The 24,889-nt window shown below is 37.0% G+C and overlaps 1 protein-coding gene across 3 annotated transcripts in view; it reads right to left on the bottom strand.

The window, feature by feature from the left end:
* LOC145467659 (sperm flagellar protein 2-like) overlaps positions 1–24,889 on the bottom strand; it is a 54,754-nt gene that overhangs the window by 26,085 nt on the left and 3,780 nt on the right. For 2 of the 3 annotated variants that reach the window (XM_081451252.1, XM_081451250.1), the window contains 23 exons: positions 24,657–24,738; positions 21,203–21,283; positions 20,817–20,906; positions 14,594–14,700; positions 13,965–14,028; positions 13,538–13,584; positions 12,757–12,796; positions 12,356–12,403; positions 11,788–11,867; positions 10,652–10,742; positions 10,248–10,316; positions 9,679–9,741; positions 9,117–9,200; positions 8,736–8,770; positions 8,223–8,292; positions 7,702–7,827; positions 7,132–7,193; positions 6,819–6,891; positions 6,537–6,632; positions 6,015–6,131; positions 5,158–5,260; positions 3,666–3,772; positions 3,080–3,212 (listed from right to left, as the gene is read on the bottom strand). In XM_081451252.1, the coding sequence (XP_081307378.1) occupies positions 3,080–3,212; positions 3,666–3,772; positions 5,158–5,260; positions 6,015–6,131; positions 6,537–6,632; positions 6,819–6,891; positions 7,132–7,193; positions 7,702–7,827; positions 8,223–8,292; positions 8,736–8,770; positions 9,117–9,200; positions 9,679–9,741; positions 10,248–10,316; positions 10,652–10,742; positions 11,788–11,867; positions 12,356–12,403; positions 12,757–12,796; positions 13,538–13,584; positions 13,965–14,028; positions 14,594–14,700; positions 20,817–20,906; positions 21,203–21,283; positions 24,657–24,738 (1,868 nt within the window). Of the gene's footprint in view, positions 1–3,079; positions 3,213–3,665; positions 3,773–5,157; positions 5,261–6,014; positions 6,132–6,536; positions 6,633–6,818; positions 6,892–7,131; positions 7,194–7,701; positions 7,828–8,222; positions 8,293–8,735; positions 8,771–9,116; positions 9,201–9,678; positions 9,742–10,247; positions 10,317–10,651; positions 10,743–11,787; positions 11,868–12,352; positions 12,404–12,756; positions 12,797–13,537; positions 13,585–13,964; positions 14,029–14,593; positions 14,701–20,816; positions 20,907–21,202; positions 21,284–24,656; positions 24,739–24,889 lie in introns of all 3 variants that reach the window. The other variant, XM_081451251.1, reaches the window with a different exon arrangement.

Here is a 24,889-nt window from a genome sequence, read left to right on the forward strand (position 1 = left end):
TACCTTTCAAAACAATTGTATAAATTCAACTGGAAAACTGAGAAATTTAATTCCTCCGTAGGAAAAAAGATGGCGACTGACACATTTACCCATAATTCTTAGCGCACGAAAACTTAAACGACACTCATAAAAACGGACAGAAAATTTCTAACATCTGCTAACCCAGCATAGACTATGTCGTTAGCACAGGAACAAATATTGCAAAAATATGGCTTTCCCTGTACTTTATGGGCTGTGTAAGGCTCGCATGGTATGTTGCTAAAATATACAACCGCCATCTTTTTTCCTACGGAGGATTCATAACATCGTAACAATCTTTCAGTTGAAATTAGTATTCTTATCTTGCGTTCTATATTAAAAAAAACCCACAGCCAGCGTGAATCTGACTAAGCGAAACCTACTGGAATGTGCTTGTCGATCATAAATGTCACTGGCTGCCTAATCTAACACCCTTCAAATCAGTTGACAACAACATGTAATTCTTAAGAGCAGCTTCGCCTAAATATCAACTAGACTTGGAAATAGCGAAAAAATCGAATTTCTTCAAACTCGCCCAGAATGAAGCCCTACGGGCACTAGTTACAAAAATATCGTTTTAAGTTCGATAAATCAAAAATTATTTTTTTCCGCAATTTTTTCGTTTCGATGCCCCAAATCGGCCAAAATCCATCGAAAATGAGCGGCATATTCAGAGGCTCGTAAACTCAAAAGCAAAAATCTTCATTACAAACTGATTGCACGTCGTATTTGTACTTCCTTTCTTGTCTATTTAGAGCTAAATAGATCGTGATTTGATTACGACTTAAATATTTGACGAATTTTTTAAGTTAACGACCCAAGACAGCTTTACAAGAGGCCTACATTTAGCCTATTTTCAAATGCTAAAAAGGCGTTCTGGTACACGGCTTTTCCCGAAATGACTAGTTTGGTTTGAAAGAGCATTGTTTCTTCTTCAAATTACTGAAATAAAATTTTTGGGTAAATAAAATCGTGAGCGCTGAGATAGCGAACTAAATGCAGCACTTCGTCCTGAAAACGTGACCTTTGACCCAAGCGTAACGAAACCAATTACTGCAAGAAAACCCGGAAGAAAAGCAAACGTTCCGTTATTTTGAAACAATTTCTAGTGATATCTCTCCGAAACCATGATTGCAAGAAACTATTTCCAGATATGAAATCTTGCAGGGTCAAAGACGGAGCTAAAGGGCGCATTTTGACACAATAACTTTGTTTGCTGAGAATTGAATTGCAGTCAATTCCAGTGAAATTTGCAAACTTGACGTATGTTAGCCGATACTTACCTGAATATTTATATTAATAGAAGAGTCGTCTTCTTGGATTAACCTTCAAAAGAAGCTGGACCCAGATTTGGACACCTCAAAAAGAAGAAATTTTTAATATTCCGTGACCTACCCGATGCTATAGATTCCATGCACATGCCAACCGCATGTTTGTCGTAAAACCAACTGAACTCCACTGACAGTTTCCATGGGCAACCCCAAAATAAACAATCCCCAAAAATGTAAAGTGAAATTGGCTGTCTTCATGAACAGTTAGAAGCTAGAGTCAAGTTCTATTACCTTTAAAAAGTGCTTGATTTTATTTGTTTGCGTCGACTTTGTTTACTACTCTCACGTTCTAATGCCGCGAATCATACAATCGGTCACACCAAAACAGTGGAGACCGTGCAGACTGCAGACACTTGTTTGGGCTTTTCATTGTGACTCCTTCTTTTGGGTCTAGTTACAAAATAGTGTTAAATATATCTGAAAGTTTGTCATTTATCCACAGGCTGCACAAGCGCAGTATTTGACTTTTGATTCAATAGACAAACGCGTACAAGACTTTGTAAGGGAAACTTACTCAGTCTGCACGGTCCGCAGTGTTTTGGCGTGACCGATACTACGCAGTATTCGAACGTGACAGTAACGACTGAGTGAACAAAGTAGAATCAAGCATTTTTAAAAGGTAATGGAACTTGACTCTAGCATCTAACTGTTCATGAAGACAGCCAATTTCACTTTACATTTTTGGGGATTGTTTATTTTGGGGTTGCCCATGGAAACTGTCAGTGGAGTTAAGTGAGTTTTACGACAAACCTGCGGTCGGCATGTGCATGGAATTTAAGCTAATTTATAGCAGCGGGCAGCTCACGGAACATTAAACATTTCTTCTTTTAGAGGTTTCCAAATCTGGATGCAGCTTCTTTTGAAGGTTAATCCAAGAAGACGACTCTTCTATTAATATAAATATTCAGGTAAGTATCGGCTAACATACGTCAAGTTTGCAAATTTCACTGGAATTGACTGCAATTCAATTCTCAGCAAACAAAGTTATTGTGTCAAAATGCGCCCTTTAGCTCCGTCTTTGACCCTGCAAGATTTCATATCTGGAAATAGTTTCTTGCAATCATGGTTTCGGAGAGATATCACTAGAAATTGTTTCAAAATAACGGAACGTTTGCTTTTCTTCCGGGTTTTCTTGCAGTAATTGGTTTCGTTACGCTTGGGTCAAAGGTCACGTTTTCAGGACGAAGTGCTGCATTTAGTTCGCTATCTCAGCGCTCACGATTTTATTTACCCAAAAATTTTATTTCAGTAATTTGAAGAAGAAACAATGCTCTTTCAAACCAAACTAGTCATTTCGGGAAAAGCCGTGTACCAGAACGCCTTTTTAGCATTTGAAAATAGGCTAAATGTAGGCCTCTTGTAAAGCTGTCTTGGGTCGTTAACTTAAAAAATTCGTCAAATATTTAAGTCGTAATCAAATCACGATCTATTTAGCTCTAAATAGACAAGAAAGGAAGTACAAATACGACGTGCAATCAGTTTGTAATGAAGATTTTTGCTTTTGAGTTTACGAGCCTCTGAATATGCCGCTCATTTTCGATGGATTTTGGCCGATTTGGGGCATCGAAACGAAAAAATTGCGGAAAAAAATAATTTTTGATTTATCGAACTTAAAACGATATTTTTGTAACTAGTGCCCGTAGGGCTTCATTCTGGGCGAGTTTGAAGAAATTCGATTTTTTCGCTATTTCCAAGTCTAGTTGATATTTAGGCGAAGCTGCTCTTAATACCTTTCACTTCCCCAGTCCCCTCCTCAGGCGCGGATGATTGTGGCGTGGCAGCCCCAGAAGTCTCTGAGGGTTGGTCTTTACTCTTTCCAGTCTCATCTTGGATGCTCACCTTCTTGGGAGAGACGTCTTCATTCTTAAAGAACAACATTAAAGGAGCTACGTCACGATTTGCGCATCTTGAAAAGTGAAGCTTAAAGTTCGTTGTTTGTAATCCGTGTTAATCTTCTCCATCCTTAACCATCCTTGTTCCCTTATGGTTTATTATTATCTCTTTGGTGTTTTTCTATCTTAGTAAACTACTATTTTCAGGGTTCCTTCAATTTAAAGTTAATTTCCTACGTGACCGGGCTACTTTGAATAATGTCAATAATGCATTACAGCTAGAAAGCCACACAACATTGTTGAGGTAACAGTGCTTTTGTTTGTTTGTTTGTTTTTCTGTCAGTCTTTCGGTCAGTTTGTTTGTTTATTTATTTGTTTGTTTGTTTGTTTGTTTCCGCGATTCTTTAACGGGGGACTGGCATTACAGCTGATTAGAAAGTCTAAATAAAAGAGCAGTAAAGAAAAACAGGAACAAATGTCCTACTTGTATGGTTTGTTCTTCTGGAGGTTCTTCAATACACTCGTTGTTTTTAAAAGCCTCTACAGCATCAGCAACAAGATCATCAACAGACAGTCGCACCATTCGATGACCTGAATATAATAAGACGAGCGCAATAAGATAACATTTAAATTAATGCCAAAACACAAGAAAACAGCAACAAAAGATATTTATTTATATATATGTTTTTACCAAAAAATGGTTACTGTAACGTAGATATGAACTATAATTAACAGATAAGCTGGTAACTGAGCACTTAAAATATTAAACGTTCATGACAGGTGGCCACTTTTTCCCATAGTTAGGAATTGTTATTTATGTAAAAGATATCCAGTCAGGTACCCCACACAGGTTACGTTACCATTCACTGGCAACAATGCATATTAAAACACATTAGTTCGTATTGTTAGCCAGTAGAAAGCCTTTCTCTCATTCTGACTTCTCGAACTCATTAATAATTCATCAATATCTGATCTTAATTAGCATAGATGTTTACGACTTTATTTCTCCGTTTTCTCCTTAGTTTTAGTTTCGATTGAGAAGATATATCAAACACTCAAGACAGTGTTTGACCACATTTCCAACCACCTCGAAGTTCGTCAAAAATACTCCGCTACGCGTCGTTTTTTCAACTCTCTTCTCGGTGTTTGGGAATGTGGTCAAACACGGTCTTTCGTATTTGATATATTACGTGAAGCGTGATTAATAATAGTAATAGGACTGAGTGGAGTCCAATTCGGTCTGTAAACATACGAGTGATTAACAAAATCGGACGACCGCGAAGCGGGAGTCCGATTTCTTAATCACGAGTATGATTACAGACTGAATTGGACGACACGATGTCCTGTTACCAATTAATCAAAACTATGACAAAATTCGAGAAACGAACTAACCATCGATTGATCGCTGAACGATTAAACGTCGTTATGAATGTTGAAAAACACAGTAGTTTACTCAACAAAGTGCACTGCAACAGCGCGCGCAAAATGACGCGTACTGTCCAATTACAAGCATGACGCGTACACTGTCCAATTAATGCTCAAATCGGGCTGCTGATAGCCAATCACGTTCGAGAATTTTGTTATAGTTTTGACTAATCTGAGAACTGATCAGAAGGTAAGACACATGCCGTGCCTAGTCGGTAGAGCGGCTAGCTAATCGGACATTCAACTTGAATTAACAGTAAACAGTGGCGCTAAGTCTAATATACAACACTCAGTGCTAGTTTTCACAGAGTGGAACACGTGAGGAATACTTCTCCAAAAAAGTATTTTAAATCGAACAAGTTACAAACTAGGCTCGACCCAGGCGCCCGATTAGTAAACGACGTACATGTACGCTTTCCATTCAAAGATTTCTTTGATATCAAAGTCATCCTAATAAAAGTTTGTAAAACTCTCCTTAAAAAAACTCTTATTATACTAATGACTCGAAGCTAAACGAGTCAAATGTCCAAACAAATGACGAGGGTACTCACCATCAAGAATTTTATTAATGGCTGAAGTTTTACCACTGAAGAACTTCCCAAGAAAACACACCTTGATTGGAAACGGTGGAAACTCCGGTGGAGGAGGGGGAGGCTATAAACAAAAAAAAAACAGCTTCAACCTGAAATTTGTGACTGATTTTGTTGATTTACCGTGGCAAGAAAAACACAACAACTGCAGAACTCTACTTCTAATTTCCATACTGTTTTCCCCTCTTTTCACGTATTTCTCAGTACCTGACTTTTTTATTTCACTACCCAAACCTGGCGCAGTTGACGTTCGCGGTATTTGTTACTCGTTAAAAACACCATTTCATAGAAACAAAGACAATGACTCCACTCATCGTCTCATCACATCAGCTGTGTTACCCTGTAAAATATTGGGTTTGTTCGAAAAATCTTTCTTTCTTGTACAAGTCTTTGCAGATCAAGCACCATGTACTGTGCAGCATCGCATACATATTTAGAGCTGTAGTTATTTCCATATTTACGACAACAACAATTCTTTATAAAGTTCATTCAGATAATAAGACAAAATAATTTCTTTCTATATTAAAATAAAAGTTCGAGTTAAAGAGCTAAATTAAATCGTTGGTTTTCTTGTCAGTTCCCCGTACAATTTAAGTGCCACACTGGCAGCAGGTGAAAATAAAAGAAAAAGAAGGAGAAATTAATTACAACATGTAGTATGTAACCATGTTCAACGTTACAGCTACCAAATGTTATAGGCTCAATAAGCCTGTGCACAGAAGCGTTGCCAACGGCTTACCGTCACTGAGGGCGCAAAACGTGTTCACGGGCGAGCACAGAAGAGTTCTAAAGCTTACAGAGCAAAATGATTAAAATACCTCTGGTGGCGAAACGATGTTAAACAGTCTGTGAATGATATGACCCAAGACCGCATTATCCTTGGCGGGTCCTTGGATTTCTGTTCCTTCATCAGGAGTCCACTCCCCTATTAAGTTCTGCAGAGAAACAAAAACAAAAAACTAAGTAAATTACATTTGGCAGATGCAGATGTACACACCGACAACATAACTAAGCCTAAGTTTCCTTTTCATTGTTTCGCAACGCAAATAAACGGAAGATGTTGTTTTGGTCCTTCACAAAGAAATCTTGCTGTCAAGGGTCCCAGAAAGAAGACGCGCAACTGTTCACAACATTTACTGCTGTTGTCTCTACGAAAGTACAAAACAGGCTGACGTCACAAAGAGTGTCTGTAAAGCGCGCGCGAGATTTTGCATGCACGCGCGGACCGCAAAGGAATGCTTGTTCTCCGAATGCAAAGATAACTGACGCAACAACTTAGGTGATTACCAAAGTGTAGCGAGTTCTTAAAAGTTAAAGAAAATAGTCATGCTTCTGCTCACTTTGTACTCCAAGAAATCTCCCTCATCCATCAAATCTTCTTTCTCTTTCTCAATTTCTCTTTGTTGGGAGAATTCAGTGTTAGACACTTCAGTCGGCTGAAAAGATGAAATTCAAACATGAATTAACACTTTTCATTTTCGCATGAGCTTTAATTGGATCAATTTTGTTTAATTGTAAGAAAAGAACGCTAAAATGAATTAATCACAAAAGACCGGTAACTCAATTGAAAAAGTCTATCAACGAAACTAAAGCACGTTGATGTACACTAAAAGCGATACAACCTCGTCTTCGTACATTGGTAATCCTTCAAGAAACAGCGCTTCCCATTCCCTGAACATCTTGGGTGGAATGAGTCTGCAAACAAGCCGTGAGATTTCACTTTACAGTGTGCTGGTGTAAATAACATTAAAGCGCACTAGAAGTACTGAAGTACTAGAAGTAAGGTAAAGTAGATGTGCTATAAAGTAGAAGTGCTGTATACTGAGAATTTGCTAAAATCCAAAACGACAGCTGCTTGTAACAAAATTAACTCAGAGTTTGTTCTGTATTCTTCCAATTCTGAAGCTCGATTCAACAATACTGCTGTTCACATACTTTTCAGTAAGTTCTCTGTACTCTCCTATTTTGCAGGAAAAGTCCACAATCTGCGACAAAACCTATAAGCAAAAAATACTGATAAGAACATTCAGTCAGAACTGATCATGTTAAGTCAAGGTGGAGCCATTCCTAAATCATACACAAAAAAAGAAAACTAGAGACATGAATTTGAAAACAAGATCATCGAGTAAAGCGACATTTAGCGAAATTTGACTCAAGCAATTCAGTCAACAATTGCTGTGATAACATCACTTGTAGTTAAAAGGCTTGAGTACATGTATTATCTTCCATGTAAAATTAATTATAATTCGATTATTTTAGTCCTTTTCAAATAAATACAAATACAATACAATGAAATCGCGATTTTTCGAGCCTCCACGGCTGACGAAAATCAGTACGAAAAATTGGGAGGTGCGAGAAATCGAGGGTAAAATTTCACTCACTGTATGTCAAGGAAGCAAAAAAAAATTGCTTCCGGTAATCGAGAGGTTTAAAAGACCGGGAATTCCTCTTTATTTCAGCAACTACCCTTTTTATCGGATAAGGAGCTTGATGAAAGGAACTTGCCTCCCAACAGATATTGTAGTGCTTGTTGTACTTTGCTTCTGCAATCTCAGCTTTTATTTTATCATGTAATTCCTGGGCTTTTCTTGTTTCCTCTGCATATTCTATTCTAGCTTGACGACATAGTTCCTGTTGAAAAAGTTAATCACGATGTTAGTAGCAAGAGAATCATACGAATAACAAATTGCACACTCAGGTTGCACACTAGTCTGATTCTTCAAACCACATGAAAAATACTTCACGACTCAGAAACATGAGCTTCGAAAGTTTGCGAACACTGAAAGAAGACAAACGTCCAACGCGAATCCTAATGTGGTTGCTCTGAATCTTTTTAGTTTCACTCGAACTGATATCTCTTGAGGTCTTTAAATGACCAAGGGAAATCGTTATCTACAAAGAACAGTTCATCATGGAAGTCTCTCTGACAGCAAGGTACAGACATGGCCTGTTGATTACCTTAAAAGTTTTTTTAAGTTGTCTTAGTGGAATAAGCTTTGCATATGATAAAACAAATTTCCCCTTACCGCTTCTCTTGTTAGTGCATCATCAAAGTCTTTCAACCTTCTTTCAGCATATTGTTTTTCTCTAAATATCCTTTGAGAAGAAAAGTATGAAGAATAAACACAAAAAGTATTTCACAAAGTTTTACAGATTATCCTGCCCTCAGACACAAACGGATACCCGCCTGTTGAATCCGGATGCCAAAGATAATTTTCTGCGGCGTGAAAAACCAGCGGGGACTCTTTTGCGCTCGCAAGGTACAGATTATGAAGCTAATTTAATAAGTGATTTGTGGATCCAATGATTGTTATTTCCTATTATTATTATTATTATTATTATTATTATTATTATTATTATTATTATTATTATTATTATTATTATTATTATTATTTAACCATTTATAGTCGTTTATCAAGACCATGTGTATTAGCTTGTTGGTATATTCTTCAGTTAATTCTCGTCACATGTTTACTAGTAAACGTATTGTTACTGCTATGAGAAATTAACTGCTCATCACGCGAGTTAAAGCAACCCACCTGTTTTGTCGAATGACTTCCTTTTCGTGACGAATCTGCGTTAAATTAAAGCGAAAATAATGTTGTTTGAGATTTTGATACAGGAGCAATAAAAAGTGCAGTTGATGTGCTGTTGATGTGCTAGGCAGAACACATGTTCTGTGTAAGTACATGTATGTCATAAGTTCTTTTTTTTCATGAACAGGCAATATGACCTATCCTGATGGTGTCAAAGTCACGTGACCACGTGTGTAGTGTTCCCGTTATTTTGCTTGGCAAAAAGAATCAGACGCTTCTCGGTCACTTTAACGAGGATTTGCGAAGAACGGCGAATAGGTTTCGTTGATTTTGTCGCTTTATGACAATGCCTTCCTGCATTAACATTACATAACAAACGCTAACCTGCATGAGTTGAACAGCGATCCTTCTCTCTTGCTGTGATTGCCTCATTAGTCTGTTAACAAGCATCTCTTCACGGTGAGCTTCCTGAAATAATAAAGCAAGTTCCCTTTTATACTTGACGCCAACTGAACGGGGTTTAACACTAATATTCCAACATAATTAAGATTTTAATTAAATTCTGACTGTGCGTTGTTAGGTGGTGTACAAGACCAGTAAATCAGTTATACCGAGCAGAAATCTCTGAGTCAACACTAATCTCCCTTGAAGAATCCTATACCACTGAGTATAATTTGTTGGTACATTGTCCCTATAATCCTGGCCAAAGGTCCTTGTACACGTTTGACCAGAAGGATAACTTTTTTTTCACCCGGTCCAGTGGTCTAAAATTCAATTAATACCAATCCATAATTTAATTTTACGGATTGTGGGGACAAGGAGATCACAATGCCACATCTGAGGCACAAACCCGTATGACTCACTCCGTCGTCCACACTTATACATCACATTATAGACAAGACTGCCATTACAACACAATATGATTATTGTATGTGTCCGGTATTACCTCTTGAGCTTCATGAGCTTTCATCTGCTCAATCAAAACCCGCCTTCTTCTCTTTTCTCTTTCCTGTTAATAAAGGACATATGAAAAATGTCACCAACATTTTATCAACACTTTTGTAATTTTTATTCCATTTTACAAACCCCGTCAGACTATGAAAACCTCATTACAAGTACCAGAACTATCAAGAAGCGATTCTTCCAGCGAGCGGCTCAAACGTTCACTGTAATCGTGGTTTTAAAGTTTGCATACGAGCCTAGAGGCCCATCCGCTTATCTCCGGTTTCAGTACCATAAAATGACTAGGAGTATTTCTAATACTCCCCCCACCCGGATGGGATGCTAGTCCATCACAGGGTTACCCCCAGCATTAAGTTCGCTGGTACCCATTTATAGACCTGGGTAGAGAGAGGTACTGTGAGAGTTAAATGTCTTGCCCAAGACCACAACACAATGTCCCCGGCCAAAGCTCGAACCCAGACCGATCGATCAAGAGTCGAGCGCAATAACCATGAGGCCACCGCGCCTCTTACTAAAAAAATTGTGGCTGTGTGTATTTCTAATTAGCCTTACCTTCCTAGCGACTGAGTCTTCTTCCAGTCTTGTCCTGATTTTATTGATGTAATCATCATTTGACCTGGGCTAATAAAAAAAAAGGACAGACAAAACTTGCAGCCGCTCTGCCGCAATACCTCAGCTTGAGTTATAACGGTGGAGCCGCTTATAATCCTTCATAGCTGTGTATTATGTAGAAAACTAGGGCCTATCAGTAAGAGATCTCTTCAGATTTTGTATCATTTAGCAAATAGTGGTAACTGACACTCACAAGTACATCGCTTGTAAAGGTTATCTTAGTTTATACATAACTCTATTGTCCATGACAGTCATCTGCCGTCCTCAGCCAAATCCTCGCCTGGGGATTAGACTGAGGGCGGGAGATGACTGACATTTCAGGCTAAACTCTAATTTTCACGTACTTTAATATAAGACAATGGATCCACCGGTTTCTTTGGAGATTTTGAGCTAAGGAATGCGTCAATTTCGGCATCCACTTCTCGGTTAGATTCCCTAGAAACAGAAATCGTACAACAAATTAAAAAATCTTCAGTTACGTACACACAAATTCTGTTACACAGCGTGACTGTAACTGTGGTCTGTTTGTGTGAAGCCATCTGTTTGTTGCAAAGAATCGACTATGTTTCATTTCTTTATGAATGCAAAGAACCCTCGAAATTTGCGAAATAGTATTTCTACGATAAACCATACTTGTCGAATAACTAGGTCACAATGAATCAAAATAAGCCATTACTGCTTTGCACGTCTAAGCCGAAGAAGGCCAAAGATCTTGAATGCGATCTGCACGTCTCTCTGAGCAAGTTTTCATAAACGTTACGTTACACTTTGGTCAAGTCAGTGTCTGACGTGTAACATGTAATCATAAGCAATCAAAACCACTGCAAGTAATTCATCCATACAGCTTCGTTATAAATATGGACAAGAGAGAATGATGTCTTGAAAGAGACATCAAGTCACTTTTGTATGTGAAGAGAAACAGCTAGTTAACACCCGATCAAAAAGACATGCTTGCTTGATCTTAAAGAGAGTCTTGGCTGGAAAGCAGTTTAAGTTCCAAAGTATACCTAATGGTTCTCTTCAACTGATCCTGGGGTCCTAGGTTGATATCTCTGTAAGTGGTTCGAATACGAGGTGTTGGGTTTTCAGTTGAAATCACCTGGGCGTCGCCATGTTTACTCTACAGTGATTTTGATTTTGCGATTTTGAATTATAAACGATTGATTGACAGCACTTTAATATCAGTAGATTCACGTAATCGCGTGATCGTCCAATGACATCATAATTTCCCATCAAGCTTTGTAAAAACGAACATGGCGGCGTGCGGGAAATTTGATATCCCAAATTAGCAGAAGCGAAACGCCCAGCATTCAAAACAGGCAAAGAACCGACGACTTCAAATCGCTGAAACAGTGAAACACAAACATCAACTTCTCATTTGGAAAGTGTCTTTCAGCCAAGATTTCCTTTAAGACATAAACTACAGCCGCTTTATCATACTCCACCTCATTCACAATAGTTTATTAGAAGCTGTACTTACCCTTCAATCCCTATTGGACTAGCTGGTGGAATCACAGCCCTCATGCTTGCTTCAAATGCATCAATGCTTTCCTTCACCTCCTATAAATAGCAACAATACACCTAGTTTCACGTGATCTTTTTGACTCAGCAGTCCTGAAATTTACAACTAGTGCCCAAAGAACTTTGACAGCTACATGTTAATCAACTTTTCAGTCACTGGGGATATTTGCAGTTAATAAATTTTAAACTTGGGTGCATTATACGTAAAACAAAAATGTTTTGGGCATAAGATAACGATCCAGATACCAGATATTCAGATGCTTAATCATAGTAAATAACTAGATTCGCAATAAGCATGCTTTCTTCACTCTATTTAAGTTTCTTTGAATTTATTCATATCTATATGTTATTTTCGTATACAATAGGAAACATATTGGGGTTGTCTCCAAAGAACAAAAAAAAAAGAAAATGAATAGAAAGGGGACGAGGGTCTTTCCAGACAAAAGAGTATAACACAGGAGTGTGATTTGATCAAAGTATTCAGCACTTGGTAAACTAAACGGTATTTAGATAACGGCGTTTACTACCTCTGCCTCCCTTTGACGTCGTAATTCAGTCCGTGATTTCGCTGATTTCTGGAAAATACAAAGAAATGATGTTCAGTGTAAACACAAAGTCGTACGTGTTCTTTTTAAAGAAGTGGAGTTAGCTGGTTTGGTATGGATGTTATGATGACATGGTCTCTTCCTTTTTGTTCTCGAGGAAACATATCAAGCATAATCTGCTAGGAGATCTATCTAATTAATTTATTACACTTCCATAAGAAATAGTTTTGAGTGTTGACAATTACCACAAATGTCCGAAGGTAGAGACACTCCCAAAGTAACGCAGCTATACTAAACTATGGCAATAAGCTTCAATCTTCTGATTTTGTTGTTTAGATTTATCTAATAAAAAGTAGGTTACTTTGAAGTTTCAGTGTATTCACCTTAGAATCAGGAGGTTTGGGAATCCTCACAATTGCATCTCTGAAAAAATGAAGAACAAAATGCAATATTGCTAGAACATGACTAAAGGAATTGCTCTTACTATACTCAGTTATTTTACTCCACTACAACGAAGCTTCTTCAGTTTAATGATGGATTCCACAGGTCATAACATTATTGATATTTCTTCATATAGCTTGACAGGTTTTGCTATCTATGGAGCTTCTACTTATTTGTAACGAATCTACTGTGTGTGTGTTTTTTTTTTTCTTACAAAAGACATAAACCTGACACTGATATACATGATAAATCCGACATTTCAGCAATACTGCTTTCTCCAAGGCCCAGTGTACAAAGCGTTTCTGTTAAGCTTGTTATCGTTAACAAATTAAAAATTCACTGACAGGTTTTGCACAACCCGAAAAAGGCAGCATTGCAAAAATGTCCGACTTTATGTTTATAGCAGTATTTATTTTGTTTGTTCCATACAAATACAATGCTATCGACAACACAAGAGAAATATGTTGCATCAAATGACATTACTTTGTGTCTTTCAATTTATTTCAAGCACTTAGTTATTTCTAGGATTTTAACATCGGCCCTGATAGGACTTGTTCCAATAACACTTATGCCTCAAGTTTTTCTCATTATGTCATGTCCTGCACACTTCATGTTTAGACCATAAACCAACAGGAAAACTTCAGCTCATATCTTTCAGCACGGACCTCAAGGTAAATGACATCTGGATAAATAACTACTATTATTGTAAGTTCCTTCCGTTACCTTATTTTATCCATCATCTCTAGCTGTTTCTGCTTAGCCTGCCGTGACTGGAAAATAAAAGAAATATGTTATTGAAACTGAATATGGCATCTAACGCAAATACAATCAATGTGTAACAGGACATTGCATGTTTTGAGATAGTGATTGAGACAAGCGACAAGGTGAGATTATAACGCATAACTCGCCGCAGGTAGCTTTTATTAGTAGCTCTTATTAATATTTAGGTAAGTGCTCTCAACCCAAAAAAGGTCATGGAGTCATGCTAAGAGTAATATTACAAAATAAAATAAAAATTCAAGAATAGGAAACAGGAGGCTAGTGTGGCTACCAATATTATTTTGTTTTTGAATAGCAATCAACAACTGAAGCCCATGTAAGTTTACAAGACAATACAAAGGGCTAAATAGTAATCGATCTTCCATTTCACCTTGTCTAAGCCTTGTCTTCTCTGTCCTTGTAAATACTTGCGCATTCTTTCCTCTTCTTCAAACCTGGACATTTGGACGCACTTTAAATTAGATTTTATTGCAATACATTTTACTGCCATTCATATACACGTGTACATGGTAGTACTTTTGGCCTCCACATGAACATTTCTACACCCAGACGTACCAGCATGTATTAGTCAAAATTACAGGTCTAGCTTGTAAGGGAGAGATAACATATGATGCAGTTACTAGTGATTGGAAAACGGAAACATTTGAAAGTTGGTTATCAATGTGTTTGAATGGGTATGTTAGCAGCAAAATGAACACACAGCTAGAATTAGATCAAGGACCATAGCGATCTTAGGTGCGCTGGGTTGCAAGGAAGAAAACCAGGCAAAAATTTTAAAAAACTGTCCAAGAGGGTGAAAAAAGTCAACAGTGAACAATCAACAAAGTCAAGAGGCAAAATTATCATGTGTTGTAAAGGATGGGTCACACAACCTAAAGTTACAGCAAAACTGTATGTTTTAAGTTCAAGGAGAGGGGCACCTCCAAAGATCTACCTGTTTCTCCTTTAAAAGTTTAAATTGAAAACAGGGGAACATAGTACATTGATATTTGAACATACTTTGCTCTGAAGGCCAAATCCTCCTGTTCTTTCTGCTTGGCTTGATATCTTTGAACAAGCTGTTCAAAGTTTAAGTCCACCTGACGTTTGGTAAGCTGTTTCAGTCTCTGAGATAGAAAACAATCATTCTACCGCATCAGGTGGAAGACTCGATCAATGCGGTATTCCTAGTTCATCGACTATATATATTAATGCAGTCACCTAGCTGCTAGTCAATTAACGGCTAATTTAAAAGTTGCTTTTTGCCTTTCTGCATCAAAACAAGTCCGTGTCCAAAATGTTTCTTAAGAAAATCATGAAAATGAACATCAAGGTAAAACAAATTTAGATGGGAGAGGTTTCAAAGAAAAACTGATTTTGGCAGAGAGGGAAAAAAGGCCAAAATGGCTTACTGACATTTTAGGGAGAGCGTTACATGTGTGTACAGTATAATAAGCTGTGGGCTGATTGAACGTTGGTAGTTTTCATATAAAGTCATCAAAATTCTAATATCTAAACCTTTTAATTATTTACTACCATTTTACACTACAGTTGTATTTGTATGGAGGTTCAAGATGACCGAAAACTCTTAAATTGTCACAAAAGACGACACATGTTTTAAATTCCATTTATGAATTTTCAAATGTGATAATAACATAGAACTGATATCCATACAATTTTGAAGCAAGAGGACCAAGAGTAAAATCATGTAAATCACATTGACTTCAGAATCTATTTCTTGTACATTTCCATGGCTCTAGTATTGGTGCCCCTAACTTGTGTATGCTTTGGGCTTATCTTTTAGAATCATAAGATATAATATGGTGAATTCTGAACTTATTAAAAAGTCATGATTGACAATGGCCCACTTCAAAGATAGTTTATGTGTTCAGCTGCCATTTTGAATAATTATTCCCACACGCTTTCAGGCAAACCAAACAAGAAGCAGTTGGAGCGGTGTAGTAGTAAACAAGTATGCTCTTCAATTTACCAAAAAGTAAAACTAACAAGAAATGGAGTTATGCATACACATGAAGTAAACTAAGCCATGAATCGTTTTGCAACTACACTGGGATGCAACCATTACTTGGGGGATTATGGAGGGGTAATAAACAGCCCACATTTCTCCTGCAGCATACCAATAGAGCAGATGAACCTTTGAGGTTACTCATACACATTAATAGAGAAAGCCACTGACAGCCAATTGTGTTGTTTTTTGTTTGTTTGTTTTTTTGTTTTAAAGCGTATACAAAAACGTCACCATGTTAGTGTGGGACACAGCTTATATTTCCTTGTTTAAATTGTGATTGTTTTTTTTTTTTGCTTTTGTTCAAAGATTAGGTGGGGTAAGATCAAGTGTAGGTTCTAGCTCTGAGGCCTATCAGGTGTTCAGTTTCCCCAGTTTGAAGCAACTAGGAGTATTTCTAAATCCCCCTGAACCACTAACTTCAATTTAACTCAATCTCAAAAGTTGCACTGTTTATCATTGCTTTTATTAAAGCGACTGATCTCGATGATGTAAACTCTCAACAATTTTTAGTATAGCAAATACCATTATTAATATTTGTTGTTCATAAGAATCATTTCAGTAAAAAACAAAAATGATATTTGGAAAAAATCTGATGTAGCAGGGATGTAGAACAAAATAGAAAAATCCATACCAAAGCTAATAAATAATCATGTACTTAGATATATGGCATACCGTAAATCCTCAAATTAGCGCCTCCAGACAAATAAGCACCCCCTTCAAATAAGTGCCCCTCCTATCGGCCAAAATTTAAAATAAGCACCTTGCCTCAAATACACAAGCCCCCCCTCCTCCTGTTTTATAGAAGAGTATTGGGACAACAGAGGATGTATCATATAAGTTTTGGTCATGTTCAATCACAAGCAAGTGATTATCAGCTCATTCAAGCACTGTGAATTGACCGTCATAATGGATGGTAGTGAAGATCTGCTAATTCATGGCCTAAAGCTCAACCAACTTCATGCGGCAGGTATTGACCGGCTATAGGTGTAATATTACGTAGTTCTTCAAGAGAGAGAGAGGATCCTTCTGAGACTTCTGAGGGTCTGACACAAACATATATTACAAAAAACCCAATCATATCTGACCATGTTTTGGGAAAAATTAAATAAGCACCCCCGTCGATTAAGCGCCTCCCCCATTTAAGCACCCTCTGTCTTCTCCTTAATTTGAAATAACCACCACAGGCACTAATTCAAGGATTTACGGTAAGTGATGGCCAAAAGCTGCTTATGCATCAAAAATGTCTCTTCATTCATTCTATTAAGCTTTTAACAGAAAACAGATTAAACCAACTGCCATATTCTGAAGGTCAAGTGTGTTTGCCATGACTGATCCTGAAACTCATCAATAATTCATCAAGTTTACACAAAACAGAAAATTATAGTCCTGACAGTGTTTAGATATCTGATTCCTATTAGCATATTATTTTATTTCTCATTTTTCTCATAGTTTTGGTTTCAACTGAGAAGTCATATCAAACACTTGTGACCATGTTTAACCACATTTCCAAACACTCATTTATCCCTGGTATTTTCGACTCTCTTCCCAGAGCTTGAAAATATGGTCAACATGATAACTCATGTCTGATACATTACATGAACTATTTAGCTGAACTATGAAGATAAAAATACAAAACATACAATAGTGACTCACATAAAAATGATTTGTAGTTGCTATGGTTTCAACTTGTGCATGTAGCTTCTTTGAATTATTTATGTCAAACCACCTTTGTCAAGATAAAGGAGCTTTGCACATTCCGTAAAAAAATCCTTCCCTTAATCAGCAACTTACATGTATATAGTAAACATGTTCATTTAAGCCTACAGTGTGACTTTGCAATTTACATGCTTTTTTTATTATTTGTATACATACACATATTTAGCATTTACTAAATTATTTACATTCAAGTTTGCATCTGTAACATTTTCACCAAAGAAAGTTATGCGATCCAAACAATGTCAATAGCATTGCAAATTGTCACTTTATAGTGTCTACGGTATCTAAGACTTATTGTGACTTTCCTGCTGTCCAGAACTTTGGGAATAAAGCTATGTATTACACTGTTACAGTTGTAACTATATGTTAAAATTACAATTTGTTTTGTCTTTTAACTGTGCTCAATGTAAATTAAACAATTTTTTAAACAATCATGAATGGCATGCAATTTTTCAAGAAGATGTGCTGCTGTAAGGCCAGTAAGGAGGGGGACATTGGGATTTGCGGTATTGAGGTATTGGACAATTTTTCTTGCAGTTTTTCGGTAACTTTAATCTGGAAATGCAGTATTGCATTATTCTCCAAACCTGCAAAATGCAGTTTTTGTTAGCATTTTGGATGGTATTAGAAATTATCTTCCAAGTCCTGCAACGTTTTCTGAGCCTTTTCCAGTTTCAGATTGGACATTCCCGATGAAACATAGCTATCATGCTAACAGTGTCGCAATCAGAAAAAGGTACATTATCTCTTGTTAATTATAAGCCAACACGCCAAAGGATGTTACTTATTTTGATCACTTTGTACAAATGGAAAATTACCTGATTTAACATTCATTAACAAATTCTTAATTGTTATATTTGTTTAAGCTTAACACAAAGTAGTGGTTTCAATACGACATCAAGTTTTCACACGGTATGGAAGTATTGTGGTATTTGGCAATTTTTTTTTTTTTTTTTTGCGATATTGCGATATTTGCCCAATTTTTTGGCAGTATTGAGGTGTTCAGAATCCCCTAATGTCCCCCTCAGTAAAGCTAAATAAATGTATCATATAGCATTATAAAAAGAAGACTGGTGATCTCATAGTTTAAAAAACATCTTTAAAAATACATGTAAGCATATTAAGCATAATATGCATAATACGCAGAAGCTTATGATATAAGATTTTTAAAAATATATATCTTTGTAAAAATTATCTTTTAGCCCTCATGAACATCACTTTAAGAAGTTGAATTATGGCATCAAGGTCATTGACAAATTCCATAACAACTCGAGAGGTCATCAATGCATCTTTCATGATATTCCTCGCATACTTTTTCAAAGTTTTATCATGTCTAAGTTCCCGAACGTGAGTAACGACTGCTCTCATGTCATGAACAACATCTAAAGAGATTTCTTGTAAATCCTTGACAAGGTCAACTGCCAAGTCACTAATTTGCTCATGGATTGCTTCAATTGCAACTTCATGCACAAAACTTTCAACAGTGGAGGTAAGGAAGTCTCTAGTTACAGCCACACTGTCTTGATTCAGGGGAATTTTCTGAGGTAAACAGACAAAACATTGTGTTGGTTTTGTTTGGAACATTTTATGAAAGACTTAAACAAAACTGTAAAAGTAAAAGAGTAAATTTAAATTTAAGAGATAATGTTAAACTGACAGACTAGGTGACTTTTTTCCCATTACATTGTACTTTAAATTTCTACAAAAGGTAAAAATGTAGGTTCATATCAATTGTTACAAGTAAAAATCTATGGTGAGGTTAAAAAAAAAACAATAATATTCTAATAAACAATACATGACTGTATAAATTATTATATATATATTTCATTTGTTTAGTTACAGGGTATAAACCTGAGAGTGCCTAATTAATTTTTAATATATGTGTATTGTATTTACAGTCGTTGAATTGAATATTTTTACATGTGCTTACATGTATGACTGTTTAGTTTCAATTACTTTTTTAGTGTACAGGTGTACAAGCTCAGATCAGGTCACACTGATGGGCAAATGAGTTAGGCAAACAAAATTTGAAAAAAATTGCAAATTTTGGGCCGCCTGTTCAACAAATATGAATGGACTCTTGAAACTTTGGAACCCCAATGCTTTTTACTAAATAAATTTAAAATTTTACCCTGCGTTGTAAAATTTTGCAACAAAAGTTTGCAGTACCTTGCCCAATTTCTTTGGAAAATTTGTTTCACATGTTAAAAATTTCCTTCTACATAGTCTTTGAAAGTTTGAAATATGACATTATATTCCAAACAAAATTCCACTAGTGTCATGTACATGTTTTGAGTGACTGTATTATAGATGGTACGAGGGGGGCAAAGCCACAAGAAATGTTTGTTACAGATGTGTATAATTATATAGAACGTTTATTTAAGGTAATTCCTCTGAAATAAAAGTGACAATAGATTTTTGTTCAAACTTTGTTCACTGAATATTTGTCATATGGTAACTTCAATTTTGAAATAAAAAAGGGGGGTGCCCACGCTCATTAAGGAGCAGTGAGGCATTGAAAATGCCCCATTTTGGCATTATTTAATGCCTATTATAAAAACGGATTCCCAGTAATTGTAAAATCTTTGTGAGCCCAGACTCATAAGAACACGCATTAAACTACAGTCAGTACATTGTGCCAGACACAAATAAACATTTTAAGTTTGATTCAGACAGAAAGCTAAATCCTTGATTAAAAATTTGAACCAAATTTCTTGACATGGTTACCGACTGCAAAGTAGAAAAGACCACAGTGTATCTGAAATTTTTCTTATTTATTCAATTTTCAGCAATAGAAATTAGATCAGTCTTTTCTCACGCAAAGCTTATGATTAGTTGATCACTATGACTGGAAAAAAAATTGGGGTGCCCGTGCTCGTTGGTGAGCTAGAACCATTTTTCAACTGACAGAGCTCAATATCAAGGCAAATCTGTCATGTTTTCAATGTGCACGTGCACGAATGCGCGCTAATGACACCATAAATCATGCGCAGTAAGGATGCGCAATGCAAATGTGAGGAATGACCTTAAGGTGGCTACTACAGTTTTGATGGATAAAAACAGCCCAACTTCTAACTCTTTTGAAAAATGTTCCAAGATGTTTTTCCTTTCTCTATTTACTGTTAACTAAGTCTTTTGACTGCTGTGCAGTCTGAATTTCCTTTCCAGGGTTAGGAAAGTCTTGGTGTTGTATAAAAGATATTTAGTAATTCACCACCTTGCAAAGTGTTAAGCTTTTAGTAGAAGTACATTAATTTACATGTATTAAGAGGCAGAAGTGTATATTGTATACCCAAGTAGATCGTAACCAGGAGAAATAGTCAAAAAGTTGGCAACATTGCATAACATTTTGCAATGGAAAAAGAAAACAAGAGGTAGGAATTACCACTTAAGATGTGACAGAAACTGAGATTAAACTGTACAGGAAGCTTAGAACTCCATGTCTGCCTACCCCCTCACTATTCCACAGGCAAATACATGTAATACAGTCAAACCAACCTCTTTATAAATGCCACTTTCAATGCTCTCTAGCTTTACTGGACCACTCGGTCTCATGGTTTCCATGGCAACACCAGTCAGTCCCATTTTCTAAACAAATGGTACATATAGAAATCAAAATGATACAAAATTAATTTCCTACAGAACTACATGTACAAAGAAATGGAAAGCAGTTAGAGAGTAAAGTCGGTGAAAGTACTTATTTTTAACAACCAAGCCTATGCACGTAACACTGAAAGCAGGTATAAGGATTAGCGCACTGTTGGTTGGGTGGAGCGTTTGCTGTGACTAAACAGTCCCATAACAGAGTATCATTATGATAATAATAATTTACATGTATGTACTACATTTGACAAACTTTCTCTGTACTGACCAAAAGTACTTACAGATTTTTTTCCTAGTGCTATAAAGAGTTGGTACATCAGTCTTGTAATCGCACTGTGATTCTCATTCATAACAGCTCGTGCCTACAAAAGTAGAAATGTTTCCAATTTCTTTGAATTCAAACTAAAGTGTAATGATGGATTACTGTACGTGAAATATGTAAAAGCTGGTTGCTTGGATGTTAAGCTAATTTTAGGAGCAGACAAGAATATTAGGGGTGGTACATCTTACAATCTGGTTTTGGTTTAGTTCTTGTTAAGTGCCAGGTGCTACATTCGGGTTCGAGTTTCCTCAAAAAAGGTTCTTTTTTTCCTGATAGGAAGCAGCCATGTGGTTATGATCTGGTCTTCTAATTGTATACTGGTCACTCACATTATAGCATTCACTTAAAGTTTATAAATGTTCATTTAGTTTTGTTAGTGGCTATGATAATATCAATAAACTGGGTTTGTTGCCCGCCATGTGCTGGGTTAAGCACAGCAGTATGTTATCTAGCAGTCAGCTCCCACATTTGACAGTGACAAGTTGTGTGACGTGTAAGTCATTGCCTATTTCGTGGAAGAGAGGGAAATTTGACTATGACTTTGTGTTTCATTTCCCAAAAGGTTATACATGTATTACAATGGCACTACAGTTGAAGAAAAATTGTAATTACTGTACATTAAATAATAGTTTGCATAGTGTGATCATCCGGATGTCAGGGTAGTTCTGAAAAGAACTGTTATTGGTGACCGACATTTCGGCATCCTGAGCGGAAGTCATCTTCAGAGTCAAGTGAATTGTTTTCATCAGTCGATGATGTTATAAGTCTGGTCCGTTGAACATGATTGGTCAGTTTAGCCATGATGGTATTGGCTGAAAGACTCGTGTAAAGTTTGTCATCAGTCATTGGTGGGTTTTGATCCGTTACCGACAGAAGACATCATGGACTTACTGAACCTTTGTCCTACATCAACTTACTTTCAGTATAACAGTAAACACTACAAACAGTTGCATCGAACAGCCATGGGGTCGCCTGTTTCTGTTGTTGTCGCAGAAATTGTGATGCAACACGTGGAGGAACACGCCCTTACAACTTGCCGACAAACGATACCACTTTGGTTAGGCTACGTTGATGACACCTTTACCGCCATTCACAGAGACGAAATTGACGATTTTCACAACCACCTGAATGAACAGAACGCCAACATCCAGTTTACTAAAGAGATCAAAGAAAATGAAAAACTTCCGTTTCTAGACTGTTTGGTAAGCCGCGACAACAACGAACTGCGAACGACAGTGTACAGAAAACCGACGCATACCGACACATTACTTGACGAATCATTCTACAACCCGACTTCACACAAATTAGCCACGACTATAATTTGACGAAACGAGCACAACTAGTTTGTGATACACCGGACAGCTTACTTGATGAAAACTGATACCTTGAACATGTTTTTCACAAAAACAACTACAACGCTGACTTTATTAGATGAAACATTTACCAACCTACTGAAGCTGACGCAATGAACAGGAACCCAATGCCTGTTACCACAGTGACTATACCTTACATTAAGGGTACTTCTGAGACCATCTCACGGATCCTACAGCCCTACAACATCCGTGTAGCCCACAAACCTACAACTAGGTTACGACACTTACTAACCAACATGAAAGACAGGGACGAACCTAACAACAGACAGGGAGCAGTTTACAAGATCAAATGCTCTGACTGCCAGGCTTCCTACATTGGTGAGACTGGCAGAAACCTTAACACGAGACTGACTTCAGGGAACACAAACAGCCACGAGGAATGGTGATGCCAGCAATCACATTGCTGTACATCATCAACTGACAAACCACGACATTGACTGGGACTCTGCTCAGTGCTTAACCTACAGCACAAACTATTTTCAACGACTGACTCTGGAAAGCTGGTACACTAACCTAGCCACTTAACAGATGTCAACAACTACTGGCGCCTTACAAACGACTTATCCATGACGGAAACGAAACCGACAAACAGACTTCCAACAGACTGACTTAATTTGACCAACAATAGACAGACCAAAACTCCACCAATTTGACTAACAATAAGACGGATCGAAACCCACCAATGACTGATGACAAATTTTACACAAGTCCTTCAGCCAATACCATCATGGCTAAACTGATCAATCATGTTCATCGGACCAGACTTACAACATCATCGACTGACAAAAACTATCCACTTGACTCTGAAGATGACTTCCGCTCAGGTTGTCGAAACGTCAGTCACCAACAACAGTTCTTTTCAGAACTACCCTCACGCAGACGATCACACTATACAAACTACTGATACTCCTGGGTTCACGGCAGGTTTCTTTCACAGGTCACAGGTCGCAGGTCGCAGGTCGCAGGTCGCAGGTCACCAAAAAATATGCCAAAACGTCATAAAACAGATGCATACGAGTGCGTCCCAAGTGCAACTATAAGAGCTCTTTTTTTGAAAAAAAAACGCGTAGGGGAAATCAGTTGTAGCACTGAAATAAAAAAAAAATTGATCCAAAGAAAGCCAAGACTTATTTCTGTTGAAAATATAAATTGTTTGTAGCCTTTCAATATAATATGAAAACGAGGCTTACACTGATCCGTGAATTATGCATTTATTTACGCGTGATTTGTGAACCAATGACTTTTGCGGGAATAATTCACTTTTTTTGGAGATTTTATCGTCATTAAAGCTCGTAAACTACACCAAACTAGATGTAAAACCTGTCCATTCCACGCGACTGAGAACTAACCACAGCGACAGTGAACCAGGAGGACCTAGAATCTAGTCTGTCACGATGTGTCACACATGCACACAGCATTTTGATGCATCAAAATGGAGGGTTCTGTATGTTTTGCGAAACGTGGATAGAATTTGTATTTTTATGTAACACATGATTTAGCCTTTGCATTTTTACGTGAAAAGTAATTTTTTTCTGTTAACGTGAAGCTGTTTTTGAATTTTTTGTGATGCATGAAAAGGCCGATTACAATGCGTGAAATTGTTTTCAGAGTAGGTATAGGGAACCCTCTTGTTTCTGTTTAGTACATACTCGTTGTAAAGATTTCAAAAAAAATGAAGAAATAAAACAGTTCAATTTACTATCATAATGAATTATCTTATTACGATAAAATATATTAACACTACATGTCTGAAAGCTACATTTCAACCCATTTCGTACATATACCACCCCTAGAAATTTTTTCATTAAAATTATAGAGTAAAACATTTTTAGTTAGGGTTTGTTGCATGGAAACATCGATAAACCTCTTGGGAATCTCAGTAATTGTTACATCGCGAAATTTACTGAGTGTTTTGATTGTGACCTGTGACCTGTGACCTGTGACCTGTAAAAGAAACCTGCCGCTGGGTTCAAACCATTTACTATGTTACATTAAATAATATCAATATCTCATTAAGCATGATTGTTAAACAACACTCACCACGTTGGTATCATAAGGCACTTCAAGCAACTTTAAGGTCGGCTCCAGTCGTGTGAAATTGTGAAGTTTGGAATCAGAAGTACTTTAACAAGAGAAAATATTTATATATCCAGATAATACATGTCAGACACTGCATTTTAACTGTCAGTAGCTATTATGCCAAACAAATGTGTTGTCAATTAAGTGTTAAAACCAGGAGGAGAAATACTACATTTACACTGTAGATTGTATGT

Source organism: Orbicella franksi, chromosome 14 (genome assembly GCF_964199315.1).
Source record: "Orbicella franksi chromosome 14, jaOrbFran1.1, whole genome shotgun sequence".
NCBI classification, from domain to species: domain Eukaryota; kingdom Metazoa; phylum Cnidaria; class Anthozoa; order Scleractinia; family Merulinidae; genus Orbicella; species Orbicella franksi.